Source organism: Trematosphaeria pertusa, assembly GCF_010094035.1.
Source record: "Trematosphaeria pertusa strain CBS 122368 unplaced genomic scaffold BU26scaffold_13, whole genome shotgun sequence".
Taxonomy (NCBI): Eukaryota; Fungi; Ascomycota; class Dothideomycetes; order Pleosporales; family Trematosphaeriaceae; genus Trematosphaeria; species Trematosphaeria pertusa.
The window spans coordinates 471,309-491,587 of NW_022987224.1; the positions used below are offsets into that span (position 1 = coordinate 471,309).

At 50.1% G+C, this 20,279-nt stretch overlaps 10 protein-coding genes across 10 annotated transcripts; 5 read left to right on the forward strand and 5 right to left on the reverse strand.

Moving 5' to 3' along the window:
- Positions 1-2,516: 2,516 nt before the first annotated feature.
- Positions 2,517-4,032, reverse strand: BU26DRAFT_578764 (P-loop containing nucleoside triphosphate hydrolase protein; the record flags this gene model as incomplete). Its single annotated transcript, XM_033834434.1, has 5 exons — positions 2,517-2,963; positions 3,009-3,317; positions 3,381-3,599; positions 3,735-3,748; positions 3,804-4,032. The coding sequence occupies 5 exons, from the start codon at positions 4,030-4,032 to the stop codon at positions 2,517-2,519; spliced, it is 1,218 nt and encodes a 405-aa protein (XP_033680114.1).
- Positions 4,033-4,140: 108 nt separating this feature from the next.
- On the forward strand, positions 4,141-4,701 carry BU26DRAFT_608015 (uncharacterized protein; the record flags this gene model as incomplete). Its single annotated transcript, XM_033835813.1, has 1 exon — positions 4,141-4,701. One exon carries the CDS (start codon positions 4,141-4,143, stop codon positions 4,699-4,701), a length of 561 nt encoding a protein of 186 aa, XP_033680115.1.
- Positions 4,702-4,782: 81 nt separating this feature from the next.
- On the reverse strand, positions 4,783-6,156 carry BU26DRAFT_522228 (uncharacterized protein). The gene is made up of 3 exons (XM_033829732.1): positions 5,466-6,156; positions 5,110-5,418; positions 4,783-5,060 (listed from the first exon to the last, which is right to left on the reverse strand). Exons 1-3 carry the CDS (start codon positions 5,824-5,826, stop codon positions 4,816-4,818), a joined length of 915 nt encoding a protein of 304 aa, XP_033680116.1. The 5' UTR covers positions 5,827-6,156; the 3' UTR covers positions 4,783-4,815.
- A 448-nt stretch (positions 6,157-6,604) lies between these two features.
- Positions 6,605-7,824, reverse strand: BU26DRAFT_522230 (uncharacterized protein). Its single transcript, XM_033829733.1, has one exon. The coding sequence runs from the start codon at positions 7,766-7,768 to the stop codon at positions 6,929-6,931; it is 840 nt and encodes a 279-aa protein (XP_033680117.1). The 5' UTR covers positions 7,769-7,824; the 3' UTR covers positions 6,605-6,928.
- Positions 7,825-8,149: 325 nt separating this feature from the next.
- On the forward strand, positions 8,150-9,020 carry BU26DRAFT_77048 (uncharacterized protein). The gene has a single exon (XM_033836324.1). The coding sequence runs from the start codon at positions 8,288-8,290 to the stop codon at positions 8,834-8,836; it is 549 nt and encodes a 182-aa protein (XP_033680118.1). The 5' UTR covers positions 8,150-8,287; the 3' UTR covers positions 8,837-9,020.
- A 1,515-nt stretch (positions 9,021-10,535) lies between these two features.
- BU26DRAFT_77053 (uncharacterized protein) lies at positions 10,536-12,722 on the reverse strand. Its single transcript, XM_033836325.1, has 2 exons — positions 11,412-12,722; positions 10,536-11,339 (listed from the first exon to the last, which is right to left on the reverse strand). Exons 1-2 carry the CDS (start codon positions 12,410-12,412, stop codon positions 10,559-10,561), a joined length of 1,782 nt encoding a protein of 593 aa, XP_033680119.1. The 5' UTR covers positions 12,413-12,722; the 3' UTR covers positions 10,536-10,558.
- Positions 12,675-13,669, forward strand: BU26DRAFT_433482 (kinase-like protein; the record flags this gene model as incomplete). Its single annotated transcript, XM_033824033.1, has 2 exons — positions 12,675-13,179; positions 13,242-13,669. 2 exons carry the CDS (start codon positions 12,675-12,677, stop codon positions 13,667-13,669), a joined length of 933 nt encoding a protein of 310 aa, XP_033680120.1.
- A 703-nt stretch (positions 13,670-14,372) lies between these two features.
- BU26DRAFT_568414 (uncharacterized protein) lies at positions 14,373-15,053 on the forward strand (the record flags this gene model as incomplete). Its single annotated transcript, XM_033833769.1, has 1 exon — positions 14,373-15,053. The coding sequence occupies one exon, from the start codon at positions 14,373-14,375 to the stop codon at positions 15,051-15,053; it is 681 nt and encodes a 226-aa protein (XP_033680121.1).
- Positions 15,054-16,124: 1,071 nt separating this feature from the next.
- BU26DRAFT_433553 (DHS-like NAD/FAD-binding domain-containing protein) lies at positions 16,125-17,041 on the reverse strand (the record flags this gene model as incomplete). Its single annotated transcript, XM_033824035.1, has 2 exons — positions 16,125-16,615; positions 16,672-17,041. 2 exons carry the CDS (start codon positions 17,039-17,041, stop codon positions 16,125-16,127), a joined length of 861 nt encoding a protein of 286 aa, XP_033680122.1.
- Positions 17,042-17,737: 696 nt separating this feature from the next.
- Positions 17,738-18,970, forward strand: BU26DRAFT_522235 (kinase-like protein). Its single transcript, XM_033829734.1, has 2 exons — positions 17,738-18,664; positions 18,714-18,970. The coding sequence occupies exons 1-2, from the start codon at positions 17,916-17,918 to the stop codon at positions 18,754-18,756; spliced, it is 792 nt and encodes a 263-aa protein (XP_033680123.1). The 5' UTR covers positions 17,738-17,915; the 3' UTR covers positions 18,757-18,970.
- Positions 18,971-20,279: the final 1,309 nt, after the last annotated feature.

Below are 20,279 nucleotides of genomic sequence, written 5' to 3' on the forward strand. Positions count from 1 at the left end.
TAGAAGTAAACTAGATTTTTTCTTAAAAGTTAGTTAAATACGTATAGCTTTTTAATTACATAATATATTTTAGTACAACTTTTATATAAGGTGTAATATACTATAGAAAATATATATTTAAATTTTTATAAAAAAGTATTAAGGTTTCGCTTAGTTATTTAAGAAAAACAAGTTAGTTTTTGTTAATTTTTCTTGCTAAGAAATTGTAGGCGGTTTGCTTATATAGATAGTTTGCTTATAAAGTACGTTATAAGGTTTAAACTCTAAGAATAGCTACTTTTAGAAAAAGGCTTATCTTAAGCTTACGTAATAGAAAATATATAGTATAAATTTAATAGAAGGTATATATAGTATAGTTCTATATATATTTAAATTTTTATAGAAAAATATTAAGGTTTTACTTAGTTATTTAAGAAAAACCTTTTAGTTTTTCTAGCTTAGCATTTTTAGAGCGTTTATTTATATAAAGCGTTTGTTTATAAAGTATATTATAATTTCTTAGTAAGAAAAATTAATAAAAATTAATAGGTTTTTTTTAAATAACTAAGTAAAACCTTAATATATTTCTATAAAAATTTAGATATATATTCTTTATAGTATATTATACTTTCTATTAAAGTTATACTAAGATATATTACGTAATTAAAAAGCTATACGTATTTAACTAACTTTTAAAAAAAACCTAGTTTACTTCTAGTAAGTACTATTATATCTTAATAATAATCTATATAACTTATAGAATATAGTATCTATAATATAATAAAGGTTTCTAGAAAACTTCTATAGAGCTAGCTCTTCTAGATATAGCGTAATAAGAGATAGAAGTTAGAAAAATATCTTTTTTAAAGTATTCTCTTCTAACTATATATATATATAGTTAATCTAGCTATATAAACTTATTATTTTATAAATTATAGTAGAATCTAACTATATAGAGCTTATTAACTAATAATATACTAGCTTTAAGTAGTTATTTAAAAGTAACGTCTTTTAGTAGTATAGTAGAGAAAGAAAGAAATATACTAAAACTATCTTAAAGTTATTACTTCTAAATATATAGAAGACTTATAATATATATAAACTTATAATCTATAACTTTATATAGCTAGATTATTTATATATATATATATAGTTAGAAAAGAAAACTCTATAAAGACTTTTTTAAACTTTTATCTCTTATTATACTATATCTAGAAGAGCTAGCTCTATAGAAGTTTTCTAGAAAACTCTATTAAGATCTAGATACTATATACTATAAGTTTTATAGATTATTATTAAGATATAATAGTACTTACTAGAAGAAATTTTTTTTTTAAAAGTTAGTTAAATACGTATAGCTTTTTAATTACGTAATATATCTTAGTATAACTTTAATAGAAGATATAATATACTATAAAGAATATATTTATAAATTTTTATAGAAATATAGTAAGGTTTTACTTAGTTATTTAAGAAAAACTTGTAAATTCTTATTAATTTTTCTTGCTAAGAAATTGTAGGTAGTTCGCTTATATAGACGGTTTACTTATAAAGTATATTAGAGGCTTTAGGTAATTTACCTGCTAAGACTATTCTACTTCTTTCTAGAGTTCTCTAGAACTACTATATTTAGTAGATAATTTCTAAATATATACTAGCTACTTAGAAATAGCTCTAGAAGCTATTTCTTATTATAATTATATAAAAATATATTAATTACGTGTCTATATTACGCGTTAAGTACGGTGCGGATTAAGTCGATTTCGTTGAGCTCGGTAATTCTATTGAGCTGCGTATGGCCAAGGAGCACCCTTGGCCAGTGTGGCGAGTACGCCGTACAAGTCTCGCACCAATTTGGCTTAGCGCACGGCACGGACTCTGCGGGTGCCTCGGAAATACTTCGCGATCATCAGTACCTGGCGCATATCCCTGTCAGAAGACCGGGGTAAACAGCTGCATCTACGACGGTTCTTCCCAATGAATGTGATCCGGTCGGAGGCGAAGCGAGGAATACGCAGCGGGCGACAGCCAAGGTGAACGACCCGAACGCCCGCTTCGATCTCAAACGCCAATAGCCGCCTGGTCCTCAATACAAGAGCGACACGCACCAATTTTGCAGCGCGACCTCGATCTGGGGGCAGACGGGAGAAGAGATGACGCTGCTCAGAAATGCGCCGCCTCATCTCAGGCTCCACGCTGCAGATCCTCATGGGCATGGGAATTTGATTGGCTAATTAGGAGCTACCGCACCGCATGCATGATTTGGTGTCGACAAAGATATGAACCGTGTTATGAGCCGCTACGCTTCAATAAGACATTACACAAGCTACTACGGAGAGGTTTAGGGAACTGAGAGAAAACGATACTCGCTAAAAGAATGTGCCGTATGGTAGTGCAATGAAGTGATCGTAGCCCTCCAGAATCCCAGTGGAGACGCCAGCATAGCCGTCACAAGCCCTTGCAAACAGTGCAACGGCCCCTAGAATCCATCATTGTCATCAAGCGCCCACGAGTTCGTCCTCGTGAATTTCTCCCTCTCATCTCTGATCCTCTCCATCCACACTGGCAATGGCATGGCGGGGAGATTGCTTGTTTGCCAGCAAAAGAGACATGATTTCAGCCGAACTGAACTCTAGCTTCGGTACCTTTGCCACAAACTCTTGCGCCAGCTGGGGTAAGTCGCAGAGCTTCTCTGCCCTAGTCCGAGAGACGCCATGCTCTGATTCGTCGTCTCCGGTGACGTTTATCGACTGCGGATCGTAGACGAAGAAGAACATCTGATGGATCATGTCTTCATCGGCAAGACGGAACTCGACCTTCGTATCCACACGACTGGGGCGTATGAGCGCAGGGTCTAAGTGCTCGATATGATTAGTTGTCATAATCAACACTCGACCTTCTGGCGACCCGATATCGTCAAGAACATTGAGAAGAGTGGATAGAGACAGCGTCTTAAGAGCAGGCATTTGCGCAGACGAGGTGCTCTAACCAACACTCTTATTGCTGCTTCCGGTCCGTTTGGAGCCGACGGCATCAATATCCTCGAGTAGGACAACACAATGCCGAGAGAGCTCTGCGAAAAGCGCCTTCAGGCTGTAGTTGTCGAGCGTAGGGATATTAAGGATGTAAAGGTCTAAGTTGAGTTGTTCTGCGACGGATAAGCTGAAACTGGATTTCCCAGTTCTGGGTAGCCTATAAAACAAGTACCCTCGTTGATAGGGAATACTGCGCGTGGAGTACCATTTCCAAGTCGTTAGATTTAGGAACTCTAAGATGTCGTTTACCAACATCTCCTTTAGCTTTTTGTTGAGTACCACGGTCGACATATCTCTTTTGTTCTTAAATTTAGACGAGGTCCATCTTTCTCCTTAGTGTTCAAAAACACAGGTGGTGTTCTAGACGAGTCCTAAATAATGCTGGCGGCACTCATTGAGGAGTTGCCTTAGAACATCTGGATTCCGCCCGAAGTACGAAATAGAGGCTTCCTCCCGGCTGAACCCAAGCTCTCCGCGAGTCTGCATGCGTTCGAAAACAAATAGATAACGCTTGTGCCAGAAGTAGAAGCGACCATTCCAGGGGGAGTAGTGCAGTAGCTTCTTGGTATCATTCCCAATATAGGCCTAAGATCCGGATGTATTCCCACGCCCAGATGAGTCGAGAGCGACCTTTGCGAGAGAAGCGCGCACCAACCGCGCAAATGGCTATGAACACACTCAAGAAATGAGCATATCGTACGCTTCGTCGTTATAAGGCACTTCCATCTTTGAAGCTATGAGGTTGTTAGAAAGCGATAGCACAGGCTCTCTAAAGACGGCTTAACTAACTGAAATGGGCTTCCAGCAGGGTCCCAAAGTATTCCGGGCCATATTTTCCAATCAGCACGAGCATCCCGCAGATGCACAATAGCCGTCCGTAGAGGCTCGGGGCACCGCTGAGAAGCGGCCAGACAAAGGAAGATAAGGGTGTAAAGCCGGGAAAGAGGAGATCGAGAAGAGAGATCTGCTCAGACATGATGGATTGGATTTGAGAAGTAGCATTGCTGAATGAGGCCATGGTGGACGTGTATCTAGCGATCAATTTTGACTTGGCCAACTCTTCGACGGTGAAGATACGGCTATTCTTATATCCTCTCTCAGGAGGGGAATTAACGATAGGCCTCGCATGAGAGGCGTGCCAAATGCACCCCTCGATTTACCATACAGCAAGCCCGCAGGAACCTCTAGCAGTGACTCACTTTCGGGCATGAACGTGATTAGGCACGGGTTTGGAGGGGCGCATGGCATCATCCCCGCCATCAGCGACGGCAATATTTTCCACTCGTCCGGCGACCACCGTCTCCAAGTTTTGACAACTACCGTATGTCCTGGAAAAGACGACAACGTACGAGTCACTTCGACGTATAGCGCTACGATCCCTGCTACGCGTTTTCCCTTAGGCAGAATTTCGAATTTCGGACAGCGCAGCTACCGTCTGCGTTCTCTCCAGGCTAAAACGCAAACTATGACGGGCACAGCGGAGAACGAGGAAGGCGATGCTAAGTTCACATGGGTATCTCTCCAGATTGTTTTGTGTTTATTGCGACTCACCATGTCTGCGCAGACTGGAACGAAACTCAGCAAGGACGCTAGCTTTTTCGGCGCGAAGAAAGCTGTCCACTGGATTCCGCCCGTTGGCTACGTTAGGAACCTCTATTTCCTCGAGTGTGATGATGTTATCTTTTAGAAGGATGGAGAAGTATTGCTCAGGAGACGAGGGAGAGAAGAGGGAGAGCTTCTGGCAAACATTGGGGTGAAAGTATTCAATGGCCGGTCGAAAGTGGTGTAGCAATTGTGTGGATTATGTATACAACGAATTCACTATTGGGTTACCTAGCCTCCATCCAATTCGCAGTTTGAGTATGCCATGGGGCGAAGTCGAGTCTCGAAGCAGCTGCATCTCCACACAATCGGTCGTCTCCAGCTGCTGGTTTTCCTTTTCCCACTTTCGCAATTCACTCTCGTCTATAGCCTGGGATAAATATGCACCGAAGAGGGCAGATATTGCTTCTATGGAAGCGCCTCTAAGGAAGTAATGGTCGGGACCTTCCGATGTTAGATATAGAAAAATAGTGACTATAAATCTTCTACTCACAGCACGAAGGGCATGGTGTACGTTTGTCGGGTGTAAACAACATAGCGATGATCCCTTGAGCAGAGCCAACTTCCAAGAACATCATACAGTCTTCAAATGCTGACCAAGGTACGTCCGTCCTAACAATTTCAGTTTCTGTCGACGATTTCCGCATTTCCCAAGCCCAAAGAGCACTGTCATTTATAGCTTGTAGAAGGCGCGGAGGGAAATAGCTCGAGAACGCAGGATTATCTATTGTGGCGAACTTGTAGATGTGATACTGGTCTCGAATCTTCTCAACGGGTCGTGGATGAGATGCGACATGAATATCTAACAAGTCAGCTCCGCCGAAAATTAAGCACGACACTACGACGCACCTTTTAATCGGGTTGGCACTATATCTTTGAGGTTTCTGATAAGAGGAAGCCCTTTCTTCTTTTCGAGTATGCCCAGTAGTGACGAACGACTTGCTGCATTCATGTTGGCGATATTGGCCTGGCCTAGACCAATAGCGCACAGTACAACGAAGGTTGGCCCACATTTGCGCAAAACTTCGAAGAGAAAGGCTTGATATCTCTTGCGTTTCGTCCCTGTTGGTGACTCGTCCAAAATATCCTTCGCATCATTGACCTGTGTTCGACTTTTACGGCCTTCTATGGGTCGAGACAGGGTCTTCTCCAGCCTTTCCCATGCTTCCGTGGCGGAAAGGGGCGATTGCCGTTGTTTGTCCGTTGCCATACGCCTGGAGTCGGCACTCGCGTCTTATTGATGTCAGGCTGGGTATGGTTCGCGCGTCGGTCGCGGTGTTTATCACGGTCCTTCACTGTCGGCGCGGTCGACGGGTCTACGGAGTCGTCGAAACTGAGTCGCTGGAGTCGTGTACGCAGATGGCGAAGCCGCTAGTATTGTTATTGTCAGCAGCGAAAAGAGATGTGAATGTCCTCACGCAGGGCAAGTGATTCGGGAATTACTGGCGGCGGAACAGTTCGTTGCCAATCTTTCGCTGCTCAAGGAAGGCAGCGGACGTGCACAGACGTCGCCAGCGACCCCGCGCGCTCTCAAGCTCGGCGTGCAGTGGGATGCATGCCTCCAGGTAAACGGGGTGTTGCTAGCCCCGATCCCGACCAGCTTCTATAGCATAGGACCACTGCAGCATCGGGGTCCCCCTTCTGGGTGCGTTGCATACCCACCATCCGGTAGGCCGCGCGCGACGTAATCCAGCGCCTCTGCCCGCTGGCAATCCGCTCATGCGCCCTCCACCGCTTCGGGTCTAACCCTTATTACGCGCTGTCCACATGCTCACGCAGTCGCAAGCTTCACTAATTAGAAAAGAGGGGCAAGCCCAACTTGATAGGGATGAAGAACTGGTCCGACATCTTTCGCGTTACCTTACAACCAAGCGGAGAAACTTAACATACCACACTACGAACATCAGCGACGAACTCGGTTATACCCCTCTTGAAGATGTAAGTCATAGGGCTCTTCTACTACCTAATATCTTGACGCCAGATCAGGTGCACCCAAGTAACTACGATCAAGGTTGTCGAGAACCCTGATGGTACGACACGACGGATCGCGGAGGTCAGAAGAGTAGATTGTGGGAGAACAAATTGCCGGACGTCAGGTCGCTATCAAGCTCCAAGTACCTAGAAGAGACAGGCTGAATCGATGGAATTCATCAACGAACATTCCGAGGAAAAGGGAGGTTCTGATCGGCGTGTTGGTTGAACTGCGTGGCATCATGTTGTGTGTCAATCGTTATCTCAAATCGACACCATGCAGCCATGCATCAAGTCGCTGCCGTTCTTCCAACTTAACTGGTCCACAAGCCAAATGTCATTCACGTACATAGAATGCCGGTCTTCGCTCTTGCGTCCCTCTCCCTCGTCAACCATGCCTCTATTTTATCTATTGCAGATTCATCATGTCGCTGTGCCGATATGGAATAGCTTTCATCTACCCAGCCAGCCGTGCCTGCGGATAGAAGCTGCTCGCCAAATCTCTTACAAGACCCAAAGTCAAGGACGATTGGGCTGTCATTACCATCAAGGGCAATGTTCATAGGATTAAGATCATTGTGTGCTAGTCCCAGAGAATGGAGATGCCTGACAGCCGCTCGAATACCGTTCATGCAGACAGTTATGTCGAGATCACGAGGATCATCCTCATACCGATATTGCAGAACCATCGCGTGCTTCTCGAGGGCGATTCCGGTGATACGACCGCGATTGACGGTACAGCCGTAGTACTTGACAAGATTTGGGTGATGGTTTCGCTTGAGGAACTCCAAGATCTCCGCCTCTTCGAGAAGCATTTGAGGGAGAAGGGCCGTTTCTTCTTCGTTGTCAAGGCATAATAATTTAGGGCGTTTGATGAAGAGGTTCTTTCGGTCCGCTTCTGATACGGTGTTGATAAGCGGTGTCGCTAACGGATAGATTTTTTCGTCCGGAATCTTCTCCAGGTGTCGTCCCAGAACTTCCACGGTCAAATCGTACTTTCGTATGCCAGGTGTCTGACCAAACCACGCATTGTCGTGTCCATCGAGGTAGGCGAAAGTTGAACGGCGGAACGCGCCAGTCTCAGAATCCCAGACTTCACAAAGGGCCGTCAAATCCCTCTTCGAGCGAATGCCAGGTGGCGGCTGCAACAAGTCATCAGACTCTCGGTGAATCGTGGCCATGCCAACAGATGAGAATAGAGATGAGGTTGGACGGGCGTCGTGGCGGCTTCTCGTTTGCGTTGCTTGCAAGATACAGTGACCGGTCTGAAGTATATCCGTTCCGAACCTGTTCGCACGTGCGACATTCGACCTGGATTCCGGACCAGCCTCTTGTGCTCATTGTTGCGCTCCGCGCCCCCATCCACTTTGCGATTCATTAGTATTACTGCTCGCTCTACATCCATCTTTTGCCCCGTGCCTCTAAGCGCGCCATCTGTCGTGCGTCGTCGCCATAGCATAGGCACCACGACTAGCAATCTGTAGACGGCAACGCAACATTCTCGAAGAACATCGCTCCGTATGTCCAGGACCTGACCCAGCTGCGACTCTAACAGCATCTAGTGGTCGCACGCTCCCCTGTTCAGCTCCATAGCCAGCCTAGCCCTGCGCGCCTCGTCTGCCCCAAACCGACTTCGACCCCTCCGGTAAGCGCATACGGTGTGAGTTGTCGCTCGTTACGGCGGGCGGACAGCAAGAACAATGGAGCCTAACTGGGTTCTTGGGAAAATGACGTCTTGTCTGATTAGGGCTATATGGAGGATGCTGCGTTGGAAGGCAACGCGACAACGTCGTAACCAACAGGTCCACGCGGCCGCCGTTCGATCTGGCAGCATTCTCCGAAATCCGCGTTGCAGACTATGTCGCCCAGTCGAGCTCGTACACCAAATGCGCTCGCTCATCATCCCGTCCCGTAGACACCGGCTTAATCCCGGGTTTGCAGCGAGAATTGCGTGCAAGGACAAGCGGTTAGAGTCGAGAAGAGATGTAGATCCATCTTCTCCCTTGTCGTTTACCCCAATTTTGCAGCTACCCCCAACATACAAGTTACGTGGTCCTATATCCTGTGCACATGTCCAACCCGGGTATACTGGCTGCTCTCAAGATACCACCAAAGGAAGGCCAAAGAGGAAAGACGACACGGACAGCTTTTGTTCTGGACAGGCAGGCAGCGATCATTTTCCTAGCGAAGAGCATTCAGACTTCCTAATATATGTACAGTATACGCGGCTGCGGTGCTCGAGCTGGTGATAACTCTTCTGCGGTTGCGACGTAGAATTGTAATTCTGAGGCCTGTTCAGCTAGCAATTCTCTTCCTGCACACTGCACAGTGCTTCCGCGCCCCAAATACTTCCTAAGCATTGCCACGGAGGTGCGCAGATCTGGGCTAGCGTCCCATCTAGGGACAAAAAGGGCTCCACAGCGGGGAATCGAAACAGGACCCACGGGAGCTAAATCAGGCCCGGCTAAAGTGTGGAGCGGGCACTTGTTTTGGCTTGGTGTTGAATGAAGGTTCGTGCTCGGCGCAGCACCAGCCACAGATACGTCATATGTCCTAGCGAATAGGTGGCGCTGCTGCTGAGTCATCGCGAAGGTTTCGAGTAGCTGTCGTAAACTCCTCTAACAGCGCATCAGCATATCCCACCACCTTATCGCTTCGCAGACTCTCCGTTGACGCCTCGGCCGACCGACGAGAAGCCCTTCCGCGCAAGCCCGCACCCCCGCCAGCGCCCTGCCCGCACGACTCTCCGTCTCCACCTCTCGCCGCCCGGCCACGACGGCGATGACAATGCCGTCCACTCCACACACACCCCTAGCCTGTGTCTCCCCAACAGCCTTCATCGCCGACCAATCCTGTCTCCTTGAAGCGAAAGCGAGAGCATGCGCCTGCTGAAACGGTTCCTTCAACGTCCCGCCTGGTTTGCCGTCCGAAACGCCAACGCATCACATGAGATGACTACCGGCAACAAGGAAACAAGACAAAGCATCTGGACACGAGCAGGGATTGGCGCATATGCTTTGGGATGAGAGAGGACAGCAAATGCGACTCGAGGCCTCGTGTCCGCAGGGCAGTTCCGGCGTCGTGCGCCTCTTAATCGGCAGCGCACTGGCCGAGGCACGTTGTAGGTGGCTCGCCATGTGGTTGCTTAGGAGGTAGGAGAGGGCATCCTCAGCTGCCTCCTCTCTTCCGCTTCTTCTTCTTATGTGCATGCTGTGTCTTGTACGCTCGCTTGTAGCCTTCCGGTGTCCCTCGCAAATTCGATCGTGGCTCTAACCGACTGAGAGTCGGAGAAGATGCGGATGCTCGACGCCGGCACGGGACGACCCTCTTTCAACGCAAGAATCTCCTCCGACTTCCGAGCTCTCCTCGCCACCTCGCAAGGTCACCGCATGGGGCTAATCGCTGCGCCTTGGCAACCGCTGGGACACACGAAGGGAACTCGAACTCCGACGTTGATCCTACAGCGTTCAGCTGCAGCTACCTTCCCAGCCTCGCTGAACTCAAGGACACACACGCGCGGAAGGCAAGGCTGGTATTCAGCTTCTGTGTGGTCGTCGCTGGCGGGCTTGACCTCTACGCAGGAAAAGACGGCGGTTGTCTTTGTGGATGCGTCGGCCACGTGGCTTATCAGGCAGTTGTATAGGTCTTCGAAGCCGGGGGATAGCATGTGGGATAAGGACAGCGTGAAGTTGGCTACGCGGTCGAGGACGCGTGATTTGCCAGAGGCGTCGGGCACGGACGAAAGGAATTCAGCAGCGATAGCTTGGGACTGTCTGCTTGGAGATCAGCATGGAGTGCCACCAACGAAGCAGAGGGTTACCTACACGCTCTTAAAGCTAGAATTGTCCTACCCTTCGAGCCTTATCGCGAGCTTCACCAACGGCTACATCACGTCCATGCACCACGCGTTCTCATCGCGACCTTAGTGTATTTTACAACAAGTCTTAATACAAAGTACTACCAATGCAGCCTCACCCACCGTCCGCTTCAGCGTCGCGAACCCCCAAAAACCCATCCCACCACTTGCGGAAGTCCCCATCGACCCAATCCCTCAGCACCTTTAAGCTCTTGACCAGCCGATATGTCTGCACTGTATTCGCCGTGTTTCCCAAGGGAACCGAATGGAAGATTTGAATATTCGACACCGGCTTGCGAATGTCCGAATTCGATAGGTGGGGGGCGTTTGACGGCGTGACCCGGGCGAAGAAGAGCGACCACGCTTCGGATTGGATGTCGATGAGCGGAAATACAGTCTGTGAGAGGATATCAGAGAGATCCGGGACCATCACGACGGTGGGAGACGGTGTCAGTTCTTGCGTCTGTAGCTGCTCCGCTCGCGACATCCTACCACCTCTCCCGCGGCTTTTCCGTCGACCTCGTGTGACCATCTCCAATTCTAGTCGGCTACGTTGTGCCTCTGCTGCCGGCTTCTTCACCTTAAGCGGAGCAAGCTGCCCCACGAGTGCCTCGATCCGTGCCACCTGCGCCGCCACCCACACGCCTAGTTGTACCTTCGCCTCCTCCACAGTCCGACTCTCGGTCTTGGTTTCGATCGATATAGCAATAGGTCGAGCGCGTAGACCCTCGTAGCCGACGTGGTTAATAGAATCGGTCGACATGCCAATGAGGGATGATATAATGTCGCGTGCGGGACCAGAGGGCTCGAGATGAATGGCGTAATCGACGATCTTGCCAGTTGTGAGGTTGTTCGAATGCGTAGGGCGATATTCTGGTGTGATTCTGGCTGCAGTTCTGGATGGTGTGACTCTGGTCAGCGAAGCTCTTTGAGTGTCCCAAGTCATGGGCGGGTCGAAGAGTACCTACACGCTTCGGAACCTAACACTCGTCTCATCGTTTCCCAACGCCAGCTCCAGCACCTTGGTGTGCACGCGATTGTTCCACTCGGTCTCATGGTCACGGTTCACCGAACACCGGTGCGACAGCGAAATGATGTCCTGTATGGTCCGCAGCTCCCACAGCAGCTCGTCCACTGGCCTTTCATCTGATGTGTCGAACTGGTGTTGCTTCACCTTGCCCATGTCCGCCTCCGCCAGCCGTTGTTTGAGTTTCGCAGGCACTACAGGCCCGTCGCCCACATCCTCCAGCTTCTCCAAGAGCGCAAGCCCGTTTCCACCGAGCTGCTCCCGTTTCGAAGCGGTCCTGTTCGCCAAGTGCGTGTATATGACCCCATTTCCAACGTTCCATAGAGAAGTAATCTTCTTGGGGCTGGCCGAGCGGTTGGAAGATTGCGACTGTGTGTGCGAGTGCGATCGTGTAGGCGAACGGGCCTGGAGGTCGTCGTCGTCGTCGTCGTCTTCGATGGGCTCGTTGGAAAGAGCCTCTTTGTATGAGAGATCAGGAATGGGATATGCGCTGCGTGCGAAGCGGTCCGGGCGAGGCGTCGCATCGTCGATATCGTCGGGCGAATACGCGTCGTCGGGAAATTGGCGCTGATTTTTCGACGGCGAGGGCGTGCGCATGCGCTTCTTGTCAATGCTCTTTTTCGGGCGCGACGTATTGCTCTTGCGGGAAGGCATGAACATGTTCTGGTCGTCCGCCGCCATCTCGCCCAGCACAACACGGCGTATCTTCTTTGGCGGGCGCGGGCTCTTGCGACTGTCGGGCTGCCGTCGCTTGCAAGTGCGCAAGGGAGAGGGATATGGTCGAGTGCGGGCGCGGGCGCGAGGTTCAAGTTCGCGGATCCAGGCGGCGACTGAGATGGGGTGCATTGAGGGTGGGGAGAAGTGGAGAGGGACAGGATGGCTCGATCTCGAGTCGATGTTGTGTGGTGGTCCGGGCTTCGATTGACTCGGCGGGGCAACCATTGATTGGTGGTTGCGCTGTGCCAAGCGCCAAACTCCCAGCGCCGCCAAATCCCCAGCACCGCCAACCTGATCGCGTTAGCAAATGCCCTTAAAGGTTAGCGCACTTTTTAGCTTTGGCGCTTCCTCGCCACCTCGCCGCACAGCATCTGAAGGCGCAGCCTCCATTCACTTCCTCGCGCTTCTTCAGGCCCTTACTCTGTCGTCCGTTTACATATTAACTAGAACAACTACTCTCCTTCTATTATCCACAACTGTGATTATCATGAAGAGTGCTGTTGTCACACCAGCAGACGTCCCAAAGGCTGCAAACTTTGATGTACGCACGTCTTCTTTCTTCCGACACCACCATCAACTACCGTCTCCCGAGGAAGTTCGGTCGCGGGCACGGGCTCAATATCTTGCTTGTACCCACTGGGGCTGGAAGACGAGAGACGTCTCCAAGGTCTACAACGCACGTCCTGCGCCCGCCGTGTTTGAGGATATGTCACTGTTCGTTAAGTGGGGAAGCGACGTTAAGATCACCGAGGGACAAACTCTTTACGCGATTCGAAACAGCTGCGGAAACTCTGTACCTGTTCCCGAAATCTACGGATGGCGTATGGATGGCGATGAGACTTTTCTTTATATGGAGGCAATAAGGGGAAAGACGTTGGAAGACGCGTGGCCGGAGATGAAAGAAGATGACCGATTGCGCATCTGCAGTGAACTTCGAACTATTCTACACAACCTACGCCAGCTCAAACAGAACCCTTTGGACAAATTCATCGGTGAGTTGGCCTGCGTCCTAGCCCTCTTCATTACACCTTTGATATTAACATCAAATACCCAGGCAATATCACAAGAGGTAGCTACTACGAGAGAGCTCTCTTTCTGGCATCCCAATCCGAGACCGGGCCGTTCACTTCTGTGAAAGACTTTCATGATTGGTTCATACTCCAATACAAGCGGAAGATGCCTGATCCAGAGACAGTACCGGAACCGTATCGTAAGGATCTCCCCGATGACAGCGAGATTGTCTTCACACATGGAGACCTTCATCGAAGCAATATCATTATATCGTCTACTCCACCACGGGTCGCCGCACTTATAGACTGGGAGCAGTCTGGCTGGCTACCGGCTTATTGGGAGGATCGCAAGGTTCATTGGACATCTACTTACTTAAGTGAATGGGCTGTTAAATACTTGCCACTGATTCTGGACCAACATGAGAGCACTCGGGAGGCATGGAACTATTATACGGATTCTGTGGGTTGTTGAGTTTGCGCCCCGTTAAAATAGTCTCCTTTTGTAGTTAGGGTTAAAGAGCCCTGTTTTTCCTTCTATCTACTCTTTGGCGTCCTTGTATACATAGAATCTATTACGTCACAGACAGACCGTCGACAACACGCAAACGGGCGCGCCCCTAGATACGCTGAACGTCACGCCAGAACCAGAGCTAGAAGACCCGCGTTCAACGAAGCGACTAGCAGAAAGTCTCATACGCAATCCAGTGCCCACGCCTAAGTCAACGCCCCTGCTAACTCCTAGCGGCGGCGTTTCCCATTCAAGAGCCAGCACTAAGCGTAGTCTTCGATTTCTTAACAGTGACGGCAAACACGATGGTGCTAGAAGCCTACGCTTATCTCCAAGCGACTTCCACACCAAGAATAATGGCGGTCATAGCGCACACAGTCGTAGGGCAAGTCAGGGGTTACTGCATTCCTCGAGAGGATCCGTCTCTTCTCTCGAGGGAATATCAGGCGAACAATATATCGACCCAAACTCAGAGAGGCTTGGAGAGAACAGGGAATGCAGCGGTGGAGAATTCAGGGAAAGCCACGACGAACTCAATCAGGACGATAAGCTGTTCCCTAGGTCTTCGACGAAAACCTCTCAACGACGTAAACGCAGCAATCGTCCACTCAAGGAGAAGAGGCACCGTCCATTACAAACTACTCTTGGGCGACGGTGCTCGAGCACAATGCCGACGAGGGCATCGCGACAAGGAACGTCATCCCAGCCACAGCTATTGTATCGGCCCCCGATGGACAACCGGCCTCGGTCTTGCTCCCCACGAGCCCCCTCTCCAGGAACGAAGGCAGGAGATGAGACCAACATCATCCATAAGCCCAACGTCGACATGTCCTATCAAATAACCGACCTCACGCTCTGCGCTGTCCCAAACGGCTCGTCGATCGTGACAGCAGTTGTCCGTTATCCCGACTCAAAATGGCCTCTCGACCCAGCGGCCGCCCTGAGTCCCAAGTTCCTTGGCGAAGATGGCAAGGTCATCCGCATGACCCAGCTATCGCCGGATTCATGGATGCTGTTGGGATACCGGTATGATGATAGTGCGTCAGGCCCATGTACTGGCAAAAGCTTGAATGCGAACTGGATGGGCGATTCTCATAGTCATGCTGCGAATCATGAAACGACCTCCTTAGACGATGATTGGGATGAAAAGAGCGAGAAGGGAGAGGGAGGCATAGAAACATACAGCAAACAAACGCGCATACCGTGGCTAGAGTCGGAAGAAATGCGTTTACTCTCATTTAGGGATACCCAGGGTATGGAGTGGAAAGAGATATGTAAACGATTCCCAGATCGGACGCCGGGCGCAGTTAAAGTGCGCTACTACGGATTGCAGAAGAAGTATTCGTAGCTTATGATGCGCTGGCGAACTGCAACACCAAGCTAAAAAGTCTAAAATTACTGGGACAATGGTCGTATGTTCTCCATCTAATCCCCCCTTCCCAATTCCATCACTGAAACATATCCAGAAAGCATGCCCAACGAAGCGCTGTATGAGAGATTTAACCCCTACAAGGGGCATTCTCTTCTAAGAACAACTCCTCATATGAGTTCCGCCCGGAGAGCAGCGGCCCATGGAACTCTGCTACATTCATTTGACCGCGCGTACCTTCCAGCTGGAGCTCGAATTTCACATCAGAGAAGGCTTCGACAAGAGATGCCACCAAAATACCAATCAGACATCAGTCATCAGAGTCCGGAAACGGGAACCAGCGAACGGGCACTAGCCAGGGGCGAAAACACGCTCCTGTTTCCCGTTTTAGGCCCCCTTGGTGTCCAATTTTGGGTTTCCGTTTCCTGACTCCTGCTAGATTCTAAATATAGCGGCAGCCGAGACGCGTTGGGATCAGAACAGGCGCATCGTCCACGACGTAGGGTGTTGCGGGCAGTGTGCGCTGTCGCTGTAGTAGGGATTTCGGCGTTGGCCCCGAACCGCCACCCACGGCGTAGACACAGACGGGACGTTGAAGGAAACGTTCAGTAGGCGCATGCTGTTAGGGCGATGGGTTGGGGGGCGAAGGGACGTCATTGCAGTCGCTGTCGAAGTAAGGTTGTCGTTGGGCAAGGGCGCTGGCGGGGATGCGGTCTTGCGTAGAGGGCTTCTTGTCCGTCGACGGAGGGTCTGCTATTAGAGAAAGCTACAACATACACATAGCTGTACGCTATGCTGCATCGCAAAGGGCGAAGGTTGCTTGATGGGCGTTGACAGATTGATCGAGGATTTTACACCCACCCCAGACCGCAATCCAACCGTCCTTCGAATCCATTGAACGACCTTTGCGCAAGAATGCAACTTTTTTAGGGGTGTTGATCATGGGTTCCCTTGCCCGCCACAGGCATCACTTTGGCGGTCGGGCGAGCCCGCGCCCTTCGCTGGCGAAGGAGAAACTTTTTGACATTGTTTCCTTGCATGATGTCGAGATTAGAGAAAACTTAGTATTCTAGGTAGAATGACCGCGATATCTCCTTCAAAGAACCAGTCATCGTCGTCCAAATCATCCACAAACCTATGGTCTACATCGATAATAGCCAAAGACGCTCCCAATGTTCGCGCTGTGTTTACCCATTCTGCAGCCGGGAAAACCTCTAGGCTTGTACCAGCAGCGATCACCAGATCGATCTGCTCTTGCGATATCCAGTCGTCAATGTTGTCTGGCGCGCCAGCACCAAGTTTCTCGCCGAACCAGACGACTCCTGGGCGCAATAGATTCGTACATTCAGGGCAATGTGGAAGGTCAGAAATTTCCGCTGGGCGTGATTGACCATCAGCATTAGATAGTAACAGCAGGAACGGAATATCATGCGGCGTGTTAACGTTGATATTGTAATCGCATGTAGTACAACAAACATTCTTCAACGTGCCGTGAATGTCTAGTAGGCTCGGTGTGGGGTGATTGGTTTGCTCAAGAAGCCCTATCAAGATATTAGCGCACTGTTTACAGTACTCCAGTCCAGACTAGTATTCATACCATCAACGTTTTGGTTAATGGTTAACCATTCATCATGCGACCTAGCAAGAGCTGCTAGCGCATGATGCGCTGCATTTGGCTGAGCTGCTAATGACTTGAGTAAACGCTCGCCGTAAAAGTTCCACACCGTCACTGGATCTTCTTGAAATTTTTTAGGCGAGGCAAGCTCTTTCAAATCGATGTCGTTCCATAACCCGTTCGTCCCACGCCAGGTTGCGAGACCAGATGGTGCGCTGAGTCCAGCTCCTACGAGGCATAGAACCCGCGGAGAGGCTCTCAAAAAATCTGCGAAATGTGACCAAGCCTCACTGCCAGCAACGTTCTTGCTGCCACCAAGGTAGAGTTTGGGGGTGCATTGTGGCTCGCTCATTCCAGCGCTGTCGGGTCGTTCCGTCTGTTCGCTGGCTTCGGCGGTGAGACTATCCTGCGGGTTCTCCAAGAAGCAGAGTCCTTGAGACTGTTTAGAGGGGCGCACTTCTTCTAGTTCGTCGGTTTCGGGTTCCGCATCGAGACCTCTTGTACGCTTCCGTTTTGTGCCGGCGAGCGGAGCTGTGGATGGAGGCATGGGACATGGTTGGAAAGGCCGAAGCTGCGGAGGGAAATCGTGGAATTCGTCTAGCTGGCGCAGGCCTTCAGCTCGCGCTTTTGGTTGGGAGCACTTCATTTGGTACAGGTTGGCTGAGTGGTGGGTGCGAGACGGGAGTTGTATGTGTTGCAGTCGCGCTACTTCATGTGCAAGCGGGCGACTGTGAAACGCTTGGCTGAGCCGCTACCCCGCCACTTCATCACGTGAACTTGGTGACATGTGTTCTCTTTAAACGCGACGGGATCGCAGACAGGGCTAGCATTCGAGAACGTTTGATTTCTTCCCTTTCTTCGTCTTCCACTTCTTCTTTGTGCCTTTGGACCCGATACTCCAGCTACCGGGAACAGGCGACGCAACTTCAAGGTGTCAACAATATCCTTATTTGAGTTGAACTGCGCGCTTGATTCATTGGCGACCCGCAAAGCGCCTTTGGGATTGACATCATTGTCCAACTCCTAGAGGAACTCTTAGAGGGAGCGGCACGCACGTCTTAAGGGAGTAATAAGGCGAAATCGTTCACAGATGTACTTCGGTGAGTAAGTTCGTTCCGACGTTCTCAATTGGTGCAATCAAGGTACACGTCACACGCCAGCTAAGCGAGGATAATAGACCTATTAAAAGGCAAATTCATGGATTCACCGTTCATCCTCTCAACATTATGTCCGCTCTCACGGATGATGAGATCGTTTCGCTCTGTCACGATGAAGCGACTACAGCTCTTTCAGCGTCGCAGTACTCAAACAAAGTGGTGCGCATCACAGAGCGCCTGGCGGTGAAGTTTGGACAATTCGTCACCGCTCAAGAATTTAGGAACCAACAAGTCGCACAACGGCACCTCGACCCCAACATAGTCAACGTGCCAACAGCTTACCGGTTTATACAGAAAGAGAGGGCTGGGTATATTGTGATGGACTACATCCATGGCGATACGCTTGACCTAGCGAGCGCAAAGCCTATGGCAGAGGAGCTGGGCAAGGTCTTGGGTCATATCCATCAACAGAAGGCGACGATTCCGGGACCACTTGGAGGCGGGCCAGTATCTGGTGTACTCTGGCCTGAACATGAAGAGGTGGAGTTTTCGAAGACTGATGACCTCCAATTTTGGTTCGACCGACATTCGCCCAGCTCACGGCAGAAACTTGATCTTCGTTACCATCCCCTATCTATGTGCCATCTAGATTTCAACCCAAGAAACATTATAGTGGATGGCAGAAAAATCTACCTTATCGACTGGTCCGCCGCTGGCTATTTCCCTCGATACTTTGAGCATATACTGTACCAGTTCCTCCCGCAAGACCTTAGCTTCTTCAACCTCCTAAGTCCCTTTCTCGCTCCCTTGTCTGAACAAGAATCGGAGAGCGCAACGCTCGTGGTGGAAACTCTGCGATACAGTCAAGTCCATGTGTTGTAAGTCACCAACCCAATGAATCTAGGCGTCACTAACCAAGTCCATCAGTCCGGGGGCAAAGGTTTCCCAGAGAGCAAACATCGGCGCGTAGGCTCATTATGTAGTTCACTGTTAATGCTAGGACATTGGGCTTCTGGGTGCCGGGCGGGGGGAGGCTTCGTTACAGAATACTACGAGATTGTCACATCCTCCATTGAGACGTGCTTGTCTTGCACCAGGTGATTCTGCTGGGCGCAGAAGCTAGTTGGAGTTGCCGGGAGCTATCTTTAACCCCTTTAATTGATACTAACCCAGCATTTTCAGGGTTAACTGATCGTCGTATCAAGCTCGCCCCTTCCCCTCACGGCTTTTGCTTATCACCTTCACTTGCACGTTTCCTCACTTGCGTTATAGATGCAATCCATTTTCTATGTCCAGCTACAGTGTGTACTAGTATCGAAGCCCACAGTCGTGTACAGGCATGTTCGGCGCTAATAGAATGCTTTTCATGCGACCTTCACTGCGGTAGCCCGTAAATCAATGCTGATGGTCGACTTCGAGGTTGCATCACGCCCGAATTATCAGCAACAGTGTCCCAGAAGCTGTGTAGGAACGTCTAAAGGTGTGCAGCACTTCCCGCGGCAACGTAGCCCGCCGACTCAAGATTCTAGATAGCCAAATAGCTGTCACGTTAGCCACAGGTGGTAGTCTAAGAAGACGAAGACAAGCCTACATCCAGTGTCGACATCCGGATCCTTCAGATGAGTATTCAAATTTGTGGAGGTTGTTGTTGCGAATAACTTAGCTAATATAGCCAACTAGCAGATTACTCGAGGTTAGGGGAAAGTCAACAGTAAAGACACAATTATTTGTAATAGCGTAGGCGTTCGCGATAACCGCGTAGATTGTGTCACCTGTCTCCGCATCAACAGTCATGTGGCAACGAAGCGAGCCTGCAACGGTACTCGTCGTCGCTTGGTCCTTGAACTGGATGTTAAGAGACCAATAATTGTAGTTGGCGTTGTACGGATGGCAGACTGCTTGGATCGAGTGGACTATGCGGGTGTCATGACCGAAATCCGTCATCTAGCGGGCATTAAGAGACGTTGGACTCAGGCTGCGGCACCGGCACGGCTTCGACGGTCGTACTAGCGAGGGACGCCACCGAGCCGCGGACCGAACTGATCTCGGGATCGCTCGTACTAGCTCGCGAGCCGGACGGGCCGCAGGAGGACAGGTCGTCGGAAGCCCGATTCGGGAGGCGCTTGTCAAAGCGCTCATGGACATGGCGAGCGGGCCGGAAACGTGCACTGGCAAGGGGGGTACGACACTCTCGGTCAAGAGATCCACGGCCGCCAGGTAAGCATGCCTACTACCTATCTGCATCCCCGGCGTTGGGGCTAACTGCGGCGTGCGTGAATCACAGGAGCCCCGGTTCTAGAAGTCCTCGAGCACTGCTGGCTGGGGGAGTGGACGGCGGCGGCGTAGGGGATGGTCTGAGCGCTAGGACGGCGAAGAGGAATAGGACTGTGCCGGGGGGGGGGGGGGGGGGGGGGGGGGGGGGGGGGGGGGGGGGGGGTGGGATTGGATGGGCTGAGCGGACAGGCAGCTATATGGATAGTACAACGGTTGGAG

Excerpts from the sequence above, each read along its gene's own strand:
- BU26DRAFT_522230 (XM_033829733.1), bottom strand. The coding sequence starts at position 7,768 with ATGGCCACGATTCACCGAGAGTCTGATGACTTGTTGCAGCCGCCACCT.
- BU26DRAFT_522228 (XM_033829732.1), bottom strand. The coding sequence starts at position 5,826 with ATGGCAACGGACAAACAACGGCAATCGCCCCTTTCCGCCACGGAAGCA. Across the intron at positions 5,419-5,465 it reads AGTGCCAACCCGATTAAAAG|ATATTCATGTCGCATCTCAT; the intron begins GTGCGTCGTAGT and ends CTGACTTGTTAG. Across the intron at positions 5,061-5,109 it reads TACACCATGCCCTTCGTGCT|GTCCCGACCATTACTTCCTT; the intron begins GTGAGTAGAAGA and ends TAACATCGGAAG.
- BU26DRAFT_522235 (XM_033829734.1), top strand. The coding sequence starts at position 17,916 with ATGTCCGCTCTCACGGATGATGAGATCGTTTCGCTCTGTCACGATGAA. Across the intron at positions 18,665-18,713 it reads TACAGTCAAGTCCATGTGTT|TCCGGGGGCAAAGGTTTCCC; the intron begins GTAAGTCACCAA and ends CAAGTCCATCAG.
- BU26DRAFT_77048 (XM_033836324.1), top strand. The coding sequence starts at position 8,288 with ATGGAGCCTAACTGGGTTCTTGGGAAAATGACGTCTTGTCTGATTAGG.
- BU26DRAFT_77053 (XM_033836325.1), bottom strand. The coding sequence starts at position 12,412 with ATGGTTGCCCCGCCGAGTCAATCGAAGCCCGGACCACCACACAACATC. Across the intron at positions 11,340-11,411 it reads AGTGTTAGGTTCCGAAGCGT|AACTGCAGCCAGAATCACAC; the intron begins GTAGGTACTCTT and ends CACACCATCCAG.